The 16,945-nt window shown below is 37.0% G+C and overlaps 1 protein-coding gene across 8 annotated transcripts in view; it reads right to left on the bottom strand.

Moving 5' to 3' along the window:
• ZMYM2 (zinc finger MYM-type containing 2) overlaps positions 1-16,945 on the bottom strand; it is an 89,284-nt gene that overhangs the window by 53,995 nt on the left and 18,344 nt on the right. For 3 of the 8 annotated variants that reach the window (XM_021539952.3, XM_077781475.1, XM_077781476.1), the window contains exons 3-7: positions 16,359-16,479; positions 14,383-15,245; positions 9,827-10,112; positions 6,832-6,997; positions 5,814-6,026 (exon numbers count right to left, since the gene is read on the bottom strand). In XM_021539952.3, coding sequence (XP_021395627.2) covers positions 5,814-6,026; positions 6,832-6,997; positions 9,827-10,112; positions 14,383-15,235 — 1,518 coding nt within the window. In that variant the 5' untranslated portion in view covers positions 15,236-15,245; positions 16,359-16,479. Of the gene's footprint in view, positions 1-5,813; positions 6,027-6,831; positions 6,998-9,826; positions 10,113-14,382; positions 16,480-16,945 lie in introns of those variants that run through there. The other 5 variants (XM_031504373.2, XM_021539954.3, XM_021539953.3 and 2 more) reach the window with 4 other exon arrangements.

Below are 16,945 nucleotides of genomic sequence, written 5' to 3' on the forward strand. Positions count from 1 at the left end.
AAAAACCCAACCACTGTATGGGACAAGATACAAGACAAAGTCGAAAATCCTAAATGCTTCCACCGAAGTGCTAAGTGGCAGGACATTCTACCACAGCATTTAAACCAGTAGATAACAATACACTCTATGAGGTTAAGTAAAAACTCTATGTAAGCAATTAATTGTTAGCTGCAGAACTGACATGCTTATTTTTCTATACAGTGAAGGCTCTTAAACCCCTGCACAGAGATAAAATGGACAAATGAGTTTTCAGAGTTTCACAAAAGCAGTTCCATGGCAAAGAGCAGAAACTGAACAAGGAAGCAGAGCTGCCTAGGGTTTTTTTTTTCTATTGCTTGTAAGTGAATAGCTTAGGGGCATGGCATAGCCTTGTTACTCTTGAAGCATGTTCAGTAGTATGTCTTCACCTAATCAAGAAGAATGCACTTTTATGCAGTACTGAAGGATTTTTCACTAAATGAAAAGGCATTGCAAGCATCCTCTCCAACTAGAAAAACTCTAATTTGGCTTGCATTCTTTAAGTATCACTTCAGTCCAGAGCTATCAAAAAGCCTATGAAGAAAATAGCTAAACCTATTTTAGCTATTTAGCTACTGGCTAGAGCTAAGCCTATGAAGAAATAGCTACAGCTCCTTTCCCAGCCCCCTTCCCCTCCCCCCTTTATTTTGGCAGTAAATAAAGACTATCTCTTTAAGAAGCTCCTAAAGCAAGCAAATCCCAGGTTGCATTCTAAGAAAAATTTTAATTACAGAAGCAAAGTAAAAAAAGGGACATTTTAAACTAGGAAGGCATTAAATACTTTCTTGGTAGAATCAACAGCACCGTGGACTGATCAGAGAAGAAAGCAAAATATTTTTAAAAGCAGACAGACACTGCTTTAGCTTAGTTGGAAAGCTCAAAATAAAAAGGTATGGTTGGTTGCACAAGCTAAGTCACAAAGTCATAGAAACAGTCCACTTGTTTCTTAAAACAAGGCTGTTAAGTCTGTACCAAAATCCAGCAAACCAGGACACAAACATGGGAATTACTTTGAAAAGGAAGTTAACTAATTTTGTGGAGACAGAAAACATGCAATGGTAATAGAAACAAAAATACTGAAGCAACCTAGATATGTGCTGTGTGTGGTTAACATCTTTATGGCAGACATATTTGAGGTCACTACCAATTTTTGCAAAGATAATTTTCAAATAAATCCTTACAGTAATTTTCTAAATGCTTACATTTTCACTTTAACTATAGAAAATATCTGCTAAAAGGAATATGGTATTTCAGTATCTGTACAGTAACAGACTATTTTAGTCAGGTCCCCTTCAGATATAATTTTATTCTCTTCTAGAGTGCTTTGACTGGGTTTTTCCCATTTTGTTTAGGGTGGTCATTCTTTAAGTTCCTCTTGACATGTGAAGAGTCTGAACCTCAGTGAAACAGAGTGTAAAATCTAGCAGTAATTTTCATCTTCAGGTTTTAAAAAATTTAAATACTTCCATTGAGAGTTTTGTTTTCACATTTTATCTAGATTGTCACACTTGATTTTTTGAGAAATGCTTTTATCATTGTTTAATATTTTGTTTAAAAAGCTTGACTTGCACTTAGCTGTCTTCACACATGGCTTTTGTGTCACAGAGAAATGCACTTGCTCTTGCATACAACTACAATGAGCATTAGTTATTTTATGCTTATTTATTATTTTGTAATTATTTTAAAATTATTTGCATTTTGTGAATTTTAATACTAAAAGACACCTAAAATGTGCAATCACTTTAAGTTTTAGGAAAAAATGGAACAACAAAGATACCATAGATGGATAAATGCACCCATCACCTTGAGAGGTGACTTAGGGGACATCTAAGAAAAAACCTACTCTCCATCCCAGGAATAACACTGTTTCTTACTGCCAGAAACAATCTAAAGCAGAGGAAAGACACACTGCACAGCTAATTGCAGCAGATGGATTACCTGCTGTAACCAATTACTTGTTCTTCTGTGAAACACTAATTTTTATTACCCACAAGTTTAATTTTTTCATTCCAAGAAAAGAAGAAAAAAAGTCCAGGATGAGTTATTGAAAAATTATGTGTTCAAATCAGTGTAATATTTATTTGTTTAATTGTGATTAAGTATATAGTTAGGTACAAGTAATAAGAAGTTTTCATTTATTACTACTACAAATGTATAGCACTATTCATAGGTGTATGACATTCACAATATAAACTGCTTAATACAAAGTTCATACCAGTAAGACCTATTTATTTTATACAGCTGTTTGTAAGAAAACATTTGCTACAACTCTCATGTGATACACAATAATTAGTTGTACAACACAATGCTGGAATCAAATGACATTAACTCTTTCTGTATTATTTCTTTCATGAAGTTTATTTCAGTATGCAGTAATGACTCTCCCCAAATCTCTCCTTCAGCAGTTTTCCTTTAAAGCAAAGTATACTAATTTCTAAGGAAACACTGTTACAACTGAACAAAACAACCCATAATTTACCAATTGCGGCCCACTGGGTTGTCAGTGACATTTTCCTGTCTTTTTTTAAACTTCTTTTCTAAAAAAACAAACTCCTTGAACATACTCAGCTCAAAAAAAGTCTAAATAAACTTCAAATCTAAATATTATATCAACTAAATATATCTAAATAGTCTCAAGTATTTGCGTCCTGAGCAACTTTGGACATCCATAGCATATACTAGAAGAACTTCCACTTTTACAGTTTGACTTTTGTATACTCATAGAACCACAGAATGTTCTATGGGTTGGAAGATCATCCAGTTCCAATCCCCTCTGCCACAGTCAGGGACACCTTCCACTGGATCAGGCTGCTCAGGGCCCCATTCAACCTGGCCTTGAATACTCCCAAGGATAGAGCATCCACAGCTTCCCTGGGCAGCCTGTTCCAGTGCCTCACTACCCTTTACAGTAAATTTTTTTCCCCTAATATCTAATCTAAACCTACTCTCTTTAAATCTAAACCCAGTTACCCTTGTCCCATCACTATGTGCTCTTGTAAATAGCCTTGTTCCATCATTCCTCTAAATTCCCTTCAGTTATGGAAGCTCACCATTAGGTCATCCTGAAGCCTTTTCTTTTCCAGATTGAAAAACCCCAACTCCCTCAGCTCTTCCTCATAGGAGAGGTTCTCCCTCCCTCCGATCATCTCAGTGTCCCTCCTCTGTACTCAGTCCAACAGGTCCCTGTCCTTCCTGTGCTGGGACCCCGGAGCTGATGCAGCCCTGGAGGTGGGGTCTGAGCAGAGCAGAGGGGCAGAATCCCCTCCCTGGCCCTGCTGCCCACCTGTGGATGCAGCCCGGGACACATTTGAACTTCCTGGGCTGTGGGAGCACACTGACAGCTCATGCCCAGCCTCTCATCCTCCAGCACCCCGAAGTCCTTCTCAGCAGGGCTGCTCTCCATCTGTTCATCCCGAGCCTGTGTTGGCACTGGGGGATGCCCAACCCAGGCGCAGCACCTTGCACTTGATCTGGACTTCTATGAAGCCTTTGACATGGCTGAGATTCCCATGCACTCACTTCAAGCTTGTCCAGTCCCTCTGGATGGCATCTTGTCATTCAGGTGTGTCACTGCACCCTCAGCTTGGTGTCATTTGCAAACTCTGGATGCACTTGGTGCCTTTGTCTACTCCTTAATGACGATATGAAATAATACCCATCCAAATATGGACCCCTGAGGGACAACACTTGTCACCAATGTTTACAAGGACCCTGAATCATTGACTGCTACCCTCTGGATGCTACTGTCCAACCAATTCCTAATCCACCTAACAGTTCACCTGTTGAATCCACCACTTTCCAATCTGGAGAGAAGAACATTGTGAGGACCATGTCAAAGGCTTTACAAAACTCCAGATAAACAACATCTGTAGTACATCCCTCATCCACTAGTGTAGTTACACCGTAACAGAAAGCCACTTGGTTGGTCATAGAGGATTTTACCATAAGAGCTTCTCTTAAAAATACTCCAAACTCTTCACACTCTGTGAATATTTGAAACCTACCAGTTAGGAATTACACTAATCACCATTCCAAAACAGATGCACACAAGCACTCAAATTAAGCTTCTCACAACCTATTATAGTTGCACAGTACCAAATATTTTGATAAAGGAATTAAGAACTTCCTTGTATAAAATCTGCTGTCAGAAGTAAATGAACCAAAACAACGTGTCTCAGCTTTAAAGGTTCTCACAATAATGCACCAAGTTGACACTACATGTGAAGATCCTTTGTACTGCAAACTGCTCCTCCTCCCCAAACTAAATTAGAACATACAACTTGCTACTCATATTCTTCTCAGTCTCAAATATCTATCTAAACACAAAATACAACAATTTGTGAACAAATACAGTATATTCTGTCATTAGAGCACAAATTCATCATTTAACCTCAAATTCCATGTTCATTTCATAACTCCATGTGCAGTGTAAGTTATACTGGTTGTGGGGGAATGTTTCATGTTCAAAGTTAATCTGCATTTTTGTTTCTTCAAGAGACAGTATTCAATGTTTCTTCAAGTCTTTCCATGGCTTCTGGGCACGCCTATGTTTTTAGTAGCTTGAAAACCTATCCTGCCCCTTTTGGTACAGCTGTGGCAAAAAAATAACGCTTATGAATGAGGCTGTTTACACATTTCCAGCTTTGCTCTTCACACACAGCACATACACAGGAACAGCCATCCCCAAAAGCATCAGACCTCAGCTCAGTGTGTGCTTATATTTCTCAGTGAGAAAATATAAGCACACAAGATGCAACATTAAAGAACTTTACAACACAGCACTGCCTCTTCTCTTGGACCACTGGTTTCTCAAAAATTGGAAGAGATGAAGAATGAGCCCTGAGCAATGTGCAGCACTGAGGCCACTCACATATTCAAGTGTGCATTTCAAAACCAGAAACATAAATTTCTTTCTAGCAAAACAGCCTGTCAGAATGCTACCCCTATAAAATCAAAGCAGAACATACCAGGCCAAAGAACCCAAATAATAAACCCAAATAATAACACCCACAAACTCCTCATATTCTGTACCCTCCCCTGAAATATTTAATACTTCAGAGCTACCCTATTATACTATAAATACTGTGAATTAACATTTAAACCCTCTAGCTAGCATTAGCAACAGTTCAGAGCTAAGCTGGCTCTGCAAAATGTAAAAGACATCAGCATCAGATTTCTTGATTTGGAATAATTTTAAAGCACAATTACTGCTATCTTAACAGTCTTAAAAATAAATGAAAAGCCAAGTAAATAAAATGAAAGCATAAAATTTGACACATGGAAGGATGAAAGTAACAATTTTTTGAATCCTGTGCTGTACAATGGAGATGAGACATAGTGCAAGCACGAAGCTGAACTGTAACCAGTTTAGAGCCTTCTCACAGCAATGCCCAATCTGTTATGTTCCACATATTTTTTAATGTTTCAACTGCATCCAAGTGAGCTTTTATATAAAAAAACCCATAACTTAAGGACCAGTAAAGCCTGTGTGGTGTGCTTCCTATTAATATACTTCAGATACCACCAACAGAAAAAACTAGACATTATGAACAAAATTTAATTTCAATTATACTTTCATTAAGAACTAATATGTATCGCTGTTACAGCAACATCAAAAAGAGATAGTAAAAGGTCCATTGCAGATAGACTTAAAAAAATAAAATTATTGCCAGTGAGAAGAAACTTTGTTACTTATGTCTTCTTAGGAGAAGTAACTATATGCTATGTATGCCAGGATAAACTTAAGAACTATTAATACTTATTCAACTTTAATTTAGAGGTAAAGAAGTCATTACCTGCTTGTATTCACCAACGCAGTTCTGACAGCAGAATCTTTTCTGCTGACCATCAATAGTAAGGACATTGTTTCCAGCTCCTTTACTGGGCAAATACTCCCCACAATGCTCACAGCAATTCATTATCAAACCATTTGCCATCCTGTATCTATTGAAGCAATGGTCACTGCACAGCTTATGAGTCATATTTTTAAAGCTAACTTCATGACGAATCTAAAAAATAAAAATAAAAAAGTATTCTATCACTACACAAGCACAAAGTTGCCTGAAACTAGCAGATAAGCCAGAACTCTTACATTCAAATAACCATCTCACTATTTAAAAACTTGAAGTGACCATGACCATGAAATATACAAAGAGAAAGGGATGTTTCTGTTCTCTCCAACGTACTAGTAAAACCCTCTCAGACTCATCTACCCTTTAGCCTAGAAGGAAAGACCAGATGGATGGGTGTGGAAATTGCATATGAGAGCAGAATGCCAATTTATGCAATTTTATAGAACAGTCAACTTACAGCTGAAGAACCTGGCATATGATGACTGGTCAGACAATATGCTGTGCAGAACAGTAGCCTGAACTATGCTGGGCTCATTAATCAACATGGCATCAAGAACAAATACATACATTCATGAGAATTTAAAATCACACATATTCTACAGATCTCTAAAACTATCTGCATTACCTTTTAAAACATACAGTAAAAAATATACTGTAATACAGTGGATCTTGACATTTTTTCATTCATTCTCTTTTATGTGAGAGATCTGGGATATAATTACAAGATTCAATGCCTAATAGAACACATTATCAGCAACAGGCACTTCAGGTTTCTGAAACAAGTATCAACCTCTTGGAATAATTCCTTCCTTCAGCTGTTCTTCGTGAATATTAAACCTGCATATTTTAATATCTCAAAATACTGAAGATTTTACATTTTCTTCTTTTCAGTTTTCTTATTTCAGTATATGAGGTAATAATATGTCATTACTAAGAAAGACAAAAAAACAGTCAACCAGACCTCAGTTAGTTTACCACAGATTGTGCATCTTGATTTATTCAAGGCTCCTTTTGAGGGATTCTGTTTATCTTCATAAAAGGATAAACATGATGTACTGCAAAACTCCTGGAAAGACTCACTTGAATCTACTTGAGCAACAATGGTACCTTTCATTGTTGTTATATCTCTGAAATAGAAAAAAAAAAAAAGTTTAAAAAATCATGTGCTAATGTATGTATATATATAAGAATCATTCTTCCTTTCAAGGCTTACATTTCAGAACAGTTTTCTTAGTGTACAGTTGTTAGTCACAGGATGAATACTAAATTTGATAATATTTTTACAGCTACTGTAAGTCTTTACTGTGTAAACCCCTATATTTTTCTTTAGCTTTGACAGAACTAAAAAGTATTAATGCACCATTAATACTTTATAATGGCAAACTCAAATTTTTTCAAAAAACTAACACATCAAATTTTAACTAGCCATTTTATAATTGCTTTTCTTTTGACACAAAAGCTATATATAAGTTTCATACAAAAAATTCAGATTTATAATAAAAAGCAAGAAATTGTCTTTGTAGATACCTCCACCATTTTCAGTATTAATCTCAGGACAGGATGAGAGGAAGAGGAAAAGTTGTTTTCTCATATTTCTCAAACTTATAAATGACCAAAAAGCTTAGAACTCTACCACAAACATGGCTAGAAGTTCTATCATTCAAAATTTACAAAAGTTCATTCCATCATTCCTTTTAAAAGTTCCAAAGCATCTGAACAGTTCACGCAGCTGTCCATGGAATTGTACCAATTTATCACCTTAAACCAGAAAACCAGCCATCAATAAAAGTAATTTGAAATCGAACAAACCTTGCTCTAACCAAACAGACTTTCACTGTCCCAAACTAATACACACATACTTTCACATACACACCATATATTAGAAGTAAGGAGAAGAAACAAAAGCCTCCTCCATTGCCTTCTAAGCAAAAAGACCACAAAAATCTAAAAGCTATTACTGACATACAGGAAATGCTATTGGGCAGAATATATAAAATACGTTATTGGGCACATCTGGATCACCAGTTGGAAAACACATACCCCACACATTCATACCTACAAGCTTTAGAACCAAGATGGGTAAAAACCACTGGGAAAACAGGGAAAAGATATATTTCCGTAGACACACTTCCTTGAAAATTAACTTGGTACAGCCCCGATATCAACAATTGCAAGCTTGCCTTCTTCCATCAAAGGGAAGTCAGCAGAGTTTGGCTTACCCTTTGGAGAACTACTAGGATTTGTGTCAGGGAGTGCTATCATTCCTGTTCTGCAGAACAAAGGCAGAGCTTCTGCCCCGCGGAGCTTGCTATTTATGTAGTTACAGAAGAGTTCAGAGGAATGCAAGAAAAGGGATTTATAGTAAAATATCTAAGAATTTCAACTTTTCATGTTGGGTCATACAGAGGAAGAGCGCCACAGAGGAACAATTTAGTGCACACATGATCTTTTGTTTTACAGTGATTGATTAAAAATTTCACAGCAGTGGAAAGCAAAGACTAATATCACCTCCAAAACTGTCAAAGGTGACTTCAGAAAGATTCTCTTTAACCTCGAAATCTAGAAATAAGGTGGAGGAGGAAATAAATTTCCTCATCACTCAAAAATAAAGCCTTTTCATTTAAGACAGTTTTGTATGTAGCCTCTTGCAATACACAGCTTAAGTATCTCCAAAGTGGCAAAGGAGCACAAATTTAGCCATGATTTCAGTCAGAAAAGATTCATCAATCTTTATCTTTACATACCATGCAGCTAGCTGAATATGGTAGTCACCAGATTATGTCTTTAAAAAATTAATAGTGTATAAACACCTAACAAGCCAATAGAAATAACAAGCATTACTTTTAACTATCCCTGTAGAAGTAAGGGTTCAGAGAATTTGAGCTTTTACACAGATTTTTTTTAAAAAGCTAAACTATGTTACATTTTCTAGATTTTCAGGGTACCAAGGAATGAATACACAGGATATCAATTTCTTCTATAGCTTATTTCTACTGAGTGCCAAGGAGAAAAACGACCAATAGCTTGCATCTGAATACCAGCCATTAATCCAGCACACTGGACAGTAATGTAAAAGGTTTTTTTACTAGTCTAAATCTTTGATTGGGCAAAGACTACATGCTCTGGAGCATACACCAACAAAGGCAGTCTTTACTGCAAGTCTTCTTTAGTTCAGCAAAAATTTATCCTTTAACCAGTGTCACTGCATCATGTACTAGACTGAGAAAATGAAAAAGTGCAAAAAAGTACACTGAAAGTAAAAGATAGTACAGCCTGTCTGTACACTTAACACTGTAAGAACACAATTAAGGAAGACTTCTCTTTGGCAATTTCAAGTCTGGCAAATAATGAAAAACTGCAAGTCAAATCAAACCACCAATTAAAAATAAGCCACTTCTAGCTATGCTTGTTACTCCCTCTGTACCGCCCACTTAAGGTATCTTCAGCTACAAAACTGCCAGCTGCTCCACTTAAGGGGAAAATCTAAGGCTCTTCCTATCCCCCTCTGACCAAGAGTGGAAGAACTACCAAGTTTCTTCCAGCTTCTTGCAAGTATGACTTTGTCGTCCTTTTAAAGCCTCTTGATTTTACAGCTTCATCTACAAAACAAATGGCCCACTTTTTTCATAAAGGACTTCATATCAAGTCCTTTGTGACAAGGACTACTTGTCACAAAGTATGGCACAACTTGGACACCTTATCTTTAAAAAAAAAACAAATCACCTATTTTTAGTGCATTGGCTTTCAATAAAACAATATCCCAAACTCTGAATTCAAAAGCTGGTTTTATTTTGTTAGACACAGAGAATTCAACATTTCCAAAGACTAAAGCAATGCTACATAAAGAACTTAAATAATCAAATTTTATATCCTTAATAGAACAATTCTCATGCACGTGTAAGAATCTTAATAGTACTGAATTTAGGTGCTAGAATGAAACAAAGCAAAAAACTCACTTTCTGCACATGACACAAAGTTTCTTTGGAGTGGGCTTGTGTGAAAATGATGAGAGGCAGGTAGTGGAGCAGAAAAGGTGAGCTGATCCTTTCCGCTGATATGCAGTCTGTCCCTTTTGTAAAGGCTTTTTGCAGTTCGCACATGTGACTTTAACCTGCTTAGAAGGCTGTTGCTGGGGAGAAGGCTGGAAAATTTGCTTAGGAAGGGACGCTACAGGTGACAAGGAATCCACACCTGGTTGCTTCTGATTCCTAGGAAAGGAAGCTGATTGGGATATCCAAGAATCTTCAAGACAAAAAATGCAAACATCAAAGTAAATAAAGAGACTTAAGTATGTACAGAATAGTATTCACAGATGTATGATCATAAAATCATTTTTCTGTGGCAGCGACCACAGAAGAAAGGTATTTTAATTTCAGGTTTAATGTAAAAAATCCGTTTGATGGTACCACCCTCTATTGCTACAAAGCTTCAGAACATGAACAAATTTCAGGATGCTCCCATCCAACATCTAGTGACATGTCTGCAAAGGTAGATCTGAAATTTTCATTAATTATTTTGTTTCAAAGCTTTAACAAGCATAATGCCTCCAGCTTAGATGATAAACCCTAGAACTGGCTCCTAGTTCAGCCTGCAGCCAGAGAATTATATATATAGCAGTGAACTTGCAAAGTCATGAGAGATATGACTTCCTCAGTAGAAATCAATGAACCTAGAAAATAATATTTTGTTAAGTTCTAGCAGTACACAGATCCATGTCCCCATGTTTCAGACTCCACTAGTTTTCTATCTGTATTTTTGGAAAATAAACTACCATGGAACAAAGTCATCTTTGCCCAGTATTTTGTAGCATAACCTGCTATATGAGTAACTCACATAAGAAGAATGTAAACAAAACAACTTTTTCCTGAAAGAAATACATCTACAAAGTCCGTATGTCAAACTACATTCTCTGTATCTTGGTATGGAGCAGAAGATATAGGTTTTTTGGGGAAAAGAAATCCCCCAATAAAATGTAATTTCTAGGCTTTTCTCTGGAATGTGAGCTCTTATTTAAAGTGATTATCATCAGAATTTAGAAATGTTTACCTTCTGAGGACTGCCACTAATAATACATTTCTTTAACATGAATTAAAACTGAAAAAACTGATTTTACAATAAAAAAAAACATTTGCACAAATTTTCAATTGTGCACCAGTTATACCAAATACTGTGACAGCACTTGGGACTTACCTAGCCTGGAATGTCTTACTGGAGTGATTCAGAGTATTTCTCGAGTGTTAATACAACTAATACCCAAATGTAAGACAGATGATTTTAAGTTCTATTATTTCAGATAACAAAAACATTAACCTACAGCCACGAGCAACTACCCCTACCATTTTCTTAAGAGACATTATTTTGGCTCATAATCATTCAATAAATAAAAGGAACCCTTTCCTCTTATTTTCTGCATTCCTGTCTTTCCCCAAAGGATTCTATTAACAACATATTTTGATGCATAGCTTTAAAATCCATTTAGGCACAAAGATCCAATAACACTTGTTAGTGCAAGAAACAACATACATTCCTTAGCAAGTAAAAGACCGTTTTCCGGTGTGACTTTTTAGCTGTCAAGGACATCCTACTACTCAGGCATTTAAGACATACTAGAAATTTACCTGTTGTAGTGCTTGAGAATAAACAGAAGAGCTGGAATGAAAAGGTGAAAGGAAAAGGACACAAAACATTTGTCTTAAAAGCATTAAAGACGTTAACCTTTGAAGGCATGAATACCCTTACTGATAAACTAAGACAAGCTACCAGAGTGCTTAGAATTAAAATTAAGTGTCCTCTTCAAACTTTTCTGTACTTCTACTACTTCAAATATACTAATATCCTGGTAGCACCTTAACACCTCAAAATATTCTGAAATTCTCCTCTTTCCTCTTGGATATCAAGTGAAAGCACATTGCCTCTCTTACCAAGAATGTACAGCATGTACAACAGAGCTACATTTGCTTGTAATTCCAGTAGTGCTTAACTGCCAGTCATGAAAACTTGAGTTTGCTACTCATTTCGCTTTGAAACATTCAGCATGACTAATACCTAATTAAGTTAGGTAATAGTATCTCTAAGGTTATTCCAATTGTTCCTTATTTTCTTAAGGCCTCAGATAGCCTCCCTCGATATTTTGTTGCATATCTACTTCCATAAACATGCAAGAACATCTGAGGATCTTGACTTTTTTTTTCTTTTACTTTTTCCTTATCCCATCTTCATAGATACCCATTTTTATATTAAGCTTTTTCTTCACATCTCACTTCTCAGCAATATTACCTCTTTTGTTTAAAGTCCTCTACAATGTAGCTGTAAAATCTAGTTTTCATGTCCTTGATCTGAGGTGTATCACACTTCCTTAGTTAATTCCTGGTGAGTTTTCATACCTCACTGCCTTATGTCTTCACCCTTCCGGTTCCTACTTGAAATTCTGTAATGGGCATATTTATGAGACTGTACAGTGTCATGTTCGACTACTTCTTGCTGCTGTGGCTTTTCAGGTTGCTCCTCTTCTTTCTCACTCATTCCTGCTCTAAAGTGCTATAAAATCATCCTTTCCTGTGATTTATATCATTTATTTGCAAAGTCATCTTACAAAAATTAAATATTTTTTTAAAATATGAAAAAAATGTGTCAGTCCAACTTGGGGCAAAGGTGGGGAAGAAGACAGTATTGAAGTTTTACACAGGTATGCAGATTTGAAACACAATGAGCTACATACAGTTGCATTAAAACCTGGTTCAGATCAGGGCAGTTGTAAACTGCATCCTCAATTTACTATGTGTTGACTCTTTCTCTGGAGCATTTCAGAAGCATCAAAACTAGATTCCACTGAGAGAAATAAAACCTAAGTTCCACTCCAAAGCATGTCTACATGGACCTCACCTACACCTGGACCACTCCCAAGACCTTTGATAGGGTCCCCCCTCAATGTTCCAGTTGCTGAATTGGAGACATTGGATAAGGAATTGGCTGGATGACTGCACCCCAAGAATTACAGTTCATAGCTCAATGTCCAAGTGGAAACCAGTAACAAGCGGTGTCCCTCGAGGGTCTGTACTGGGACTGATATTATTTAGTATTTTTTCAACAACACAGAGAGTGAGATGAAGCAGACTCTCATCAGGTTTACTGGGAACACCAAGCTGGGTGGTGCAATTGATAAACCAGATGCGACAGTATGCCATCCACAGGGATCTTGACAGCCTGGATGAATGAGCCCATGGAAAACTCAGAGCTCAACAAGGCCAAGTACAAGGTCAGTCAGGGCAATCCTCAGCATCAATGCAAACTGGGGCCTGAATGGATTGAAGGCAGCCCTGTGGAGAAGGACTGTGGGGGACTGGTAGCTGAAAAATTGGACATGAGCCAGCAACCTGTGCCTACACACCAAAAAAAAAATCACTCGTATCCTGGTCTGTAGTGATTCTGTCCCTCTGCTCTGCTGAGACCCCACCTGTAATACCGCATTTAGCTCTGAGGTCCCCTGTACAAGATAGAAATAGGCCTGTTAAAGCAAGCAAAGAAGAGGGTTACAAAAAGTAACAGAAGGCTTGAACACCTCTCCTGTGAAGAAAAGCAAAGAGTTGGAAGTTGCTCTGTCTGAAGAAGAGAAGGCTGGGGAGACCATATTGCAGTCTTTCAACATATATAAAGGGGGGTTACAGAAAGAAATGCAGTGCGATTTGTTAACAAGACCTGTAGTAAGAAGACAAGAGGCAGTACCTTTACATTGAAAAAGGGTAGGTTTATATTGGACATGAGGTATAATTCTTTCACAATGAAGGTGGCAAGACACAATGGAAGGTACTCAGAGAAGCTACGGATGCCCCATGCGTGAGTGTTCCAGGTCAGTTTGGATGGGGCTTTGAGCAACCTCATCCAGTGAAAGATGTCCCTGCCACTGCAGGGTGGTTGCATGAAGTGATCTTTAAATGTCCTTTCCAATCCAAACCATTCTATCACAGGCACTCCAGTGCTTACTGGGACATCAGACTCTAAATCAGTGGTAGCACAGAAGTGTCTCTATTATGCATCTACTACTTCATATAGAGAAGGGGTACCTACTCAAGGTAAACAGACTATCACTGACCCAGAAGAAATCTTCAAAAACATATATATATATAATCACAGGATCATTTAGGTTGAAGAAAACGTTTAAGATCATCAAATCCAACCATTAACCCAGCACTTCCACTAAACCATGTCCCTGAGTGCTACATCTACATCCTTTTTAAGTATCTCCAGGGTTGGAGATCACTTTCTTGGGTTGCCTGTTCCAATACTTAATAATCCTTTTGGTGAAGACGTGTTTTCTAATGTATTATGCCTATATTTTATTCTAGTCACAAATAAGGTAGTGATGGGCATGAAGGGAATCAAGATCTTTCATACTTATTATGCTAAAAGACTAAGCACTGTCACTGCCAAAAATACTTCAATCAAAAATTCCATAATAAATTTATTTCACTATTTATTTCTAGCTTTTAAGGAAAAATTCAAAATTGCAACTTACCAGGATTATGATGAGTCACAGATTCTCCATTTTGAAATACATCTCCAGCCACGTTCATTCTACCAGGATTGAAAGGTCCTACACCAGTCTTGGTCTGTGAAGTCAAAGATGGGGTGTATGTTTGCAAATTAACACCAAAATTATCTGACTGCAGTCCGTTAGATACATCTCCCAAGCTGGCATTCTGCAGTGACGTTACATGTGTAATCATTAGGTTCATGTCACACCCATCACCATCATTTTCTAAATGACCAACACCGACAGAGCTCATAGCATCTGTTTCTAATGTAGTAACATTAGCAATCTGAATTTCTGAGTCTGGTTCTGTGGTTATACCACTATTACCTATTCCTGAATTTACCTTACTTCTTGAAAAACTGGAAGGTGAGAATTCCATTTCGTTGGTTCTATTTTTACACTCTGGAAGTCTTCGTTCATTAAAACTGGAAGCATTCTTCTCTTGTCCTTGATTTGTTTCAATGTCTTCTTCATCATCAATAATAATAGTTTCACTTATACTCCCCTTTCGAGAATGTAAGTCTTTTGGAGAAGGAAGCATTTTGCAATCATTTCCTTTAAGTTCTTCATTTTTAGATGATGTAAATGCAGCGTTCCTTTGGTCTGCTACCAGTGATGTAGAATTTTGCGGAGGTTGTATAGGTTCTATAAAAACTACATCATCATCATCTTCTATAGGTGAGTTTTGGAATTTATTAGGTCTAGAAACCAAAGAACTTGGTGGCCCTCCAAATGTATTTCCTACATTTGCAAGACCCGCTGCCATGGTGGTATTCCCTAGTAACCTAGGAGTATTTTCAGACAAGTCTAATCCTCCCAGAGGACTCGAGTCCATTCCAGATCTGCTGTTTGAGAAAAACAAAGCAAGAAAGGAACACATCTAACTTCAGAGTAAGACACTACTTTCCAGTAACAGTTCTTAAAAATAACTACTGAATTAATAGTTCCAGATTTTATTTTTTTCCTGAGATAACAGGAAGGAAAATTAAGTTTTTCTATGCTTTTCTTTGAATGTCTTAATATCCATTTACTTTCTAATTCTATACTAGCAAAAAATATGCAATCTCTACACATCACAATGTTTTATCAATACATTTACACAGAGGAAACAGAATTTTCAGCGCTATTTATTACACAATCCTCATCTCTCAGTCCTGTTCCCACCCCACATATGCAAGCAATTATCTTCTAGCACTGCTTTTGCTAGACTACAAAGCAAGACCAACAGTTAGGCACACAGAATGAAAAACTGAATTCCTATTAAATCTTGGCCCTATTAGGAATGTTAACAGTTTTGAAATTCAACCAATCTTCCCCCAACTCCACACTGCCAAAGCTCCTTAGATAGCCACAAGATGACTGGAACAAAGAAGTAAGGAAGAGATACATAAGAAACACTTGCACATGACAGAGATAGATACACTACTGAGCAGCAGAAAGTGGACTGCAACCTCTCGTTTGTAGCCACTACAGACTGGCAGCTCATTTGAAGTCCTGACTTGCTACCTCATGCTCCTGCAACTTTCACTGACTTCATCTTATTTCTTTTAAGAGCAAGCAGTGTTTATGCAGGCTACTTCCCAACAGCTACTTTGCCTGGGGAGATCTGCTTACTTTTAGTAATTATTCAGTTTGAGGAATCTGTTCTTCATAACTGTCAATTTAACCATGAATTAAAAATTACAGAAGTCAACCTGGATATAATCAAAGCTAAAAGACCTAAGATGGCTCTAAAAACATCTGTACTAAAGATCAGTAAGTTAAACTGATCTTGATACAATGCTACATGAAAAATATACACATAATTATAATTTGGGTATGTCTTGGAGTATATGCTGATCTGTGACACCACTGAGTTTGTGTGGAAGGTTAGAAATGGCTATCTGTGCTTTTTTGTAAAGCCTTTGTACAGGAAAGTAAATACAAGAAGTAGAAATATCCTGCTTATCTATACTTACCCATCCAGAAATCCACTGCAATCTGTTTACCTTAGTAAGTTGCTCCAAGCACTTTTATTTTCTTTCCTGTGGGAAAACTGCTCTTGTATCAACTTGCTGACTTTCACAAAAGTACTGTGGTCTGAAACAGGGTTAAAACAAACATTAGCTACCCAAAAATATTTCCTCACCTGAAGCATCATCTGCCAGCTATGTTCCTCAAAAAGACTTTCTTCTAAATTTACAGTTTAAGTTCAAACCTGACTTGCAGCACTATGATCCTATAGTGAGTCCATTCAATCCCTGCTGGGAATTAAGCAGCAACAGAACTGTTTGAGATCTTCTACTCTGTCACATCACATTTCCAGAAGGCTTTATAGTGGGGAAAAATATGCCACGTTTCGTAAGAGACAGACATACATAACTGCAATTGAGTAAGCAAACATTAAAACCAAGAAGTATATCTGTAATAGAATACTAACAAAAGAAATTATTCAAGTAAACTAAGCAATTGAGAAAAAAATCTTAGCAGCTACATTTCCTTTGTTTTTATCAGGTCAACCTCCTTGCTGCCTGTAGAAGAATACACTATGCTAAAATTAAAATAT

This window comes from Lonchura striata, chromosome 2 (assembly GCF_046129695.1).
Source record: "Lonchura striata isolate bLonStr1 chromosome 2, bLonStr1.mat, whole genome shotgun sequence".
Classification (NCBI taxonomy): domain Eukaryota; kingdom Metazoa; phylum Chordata; class Aves; order Passeriformes; family Estrildidae; genus Lonchura; species Lonchura striata.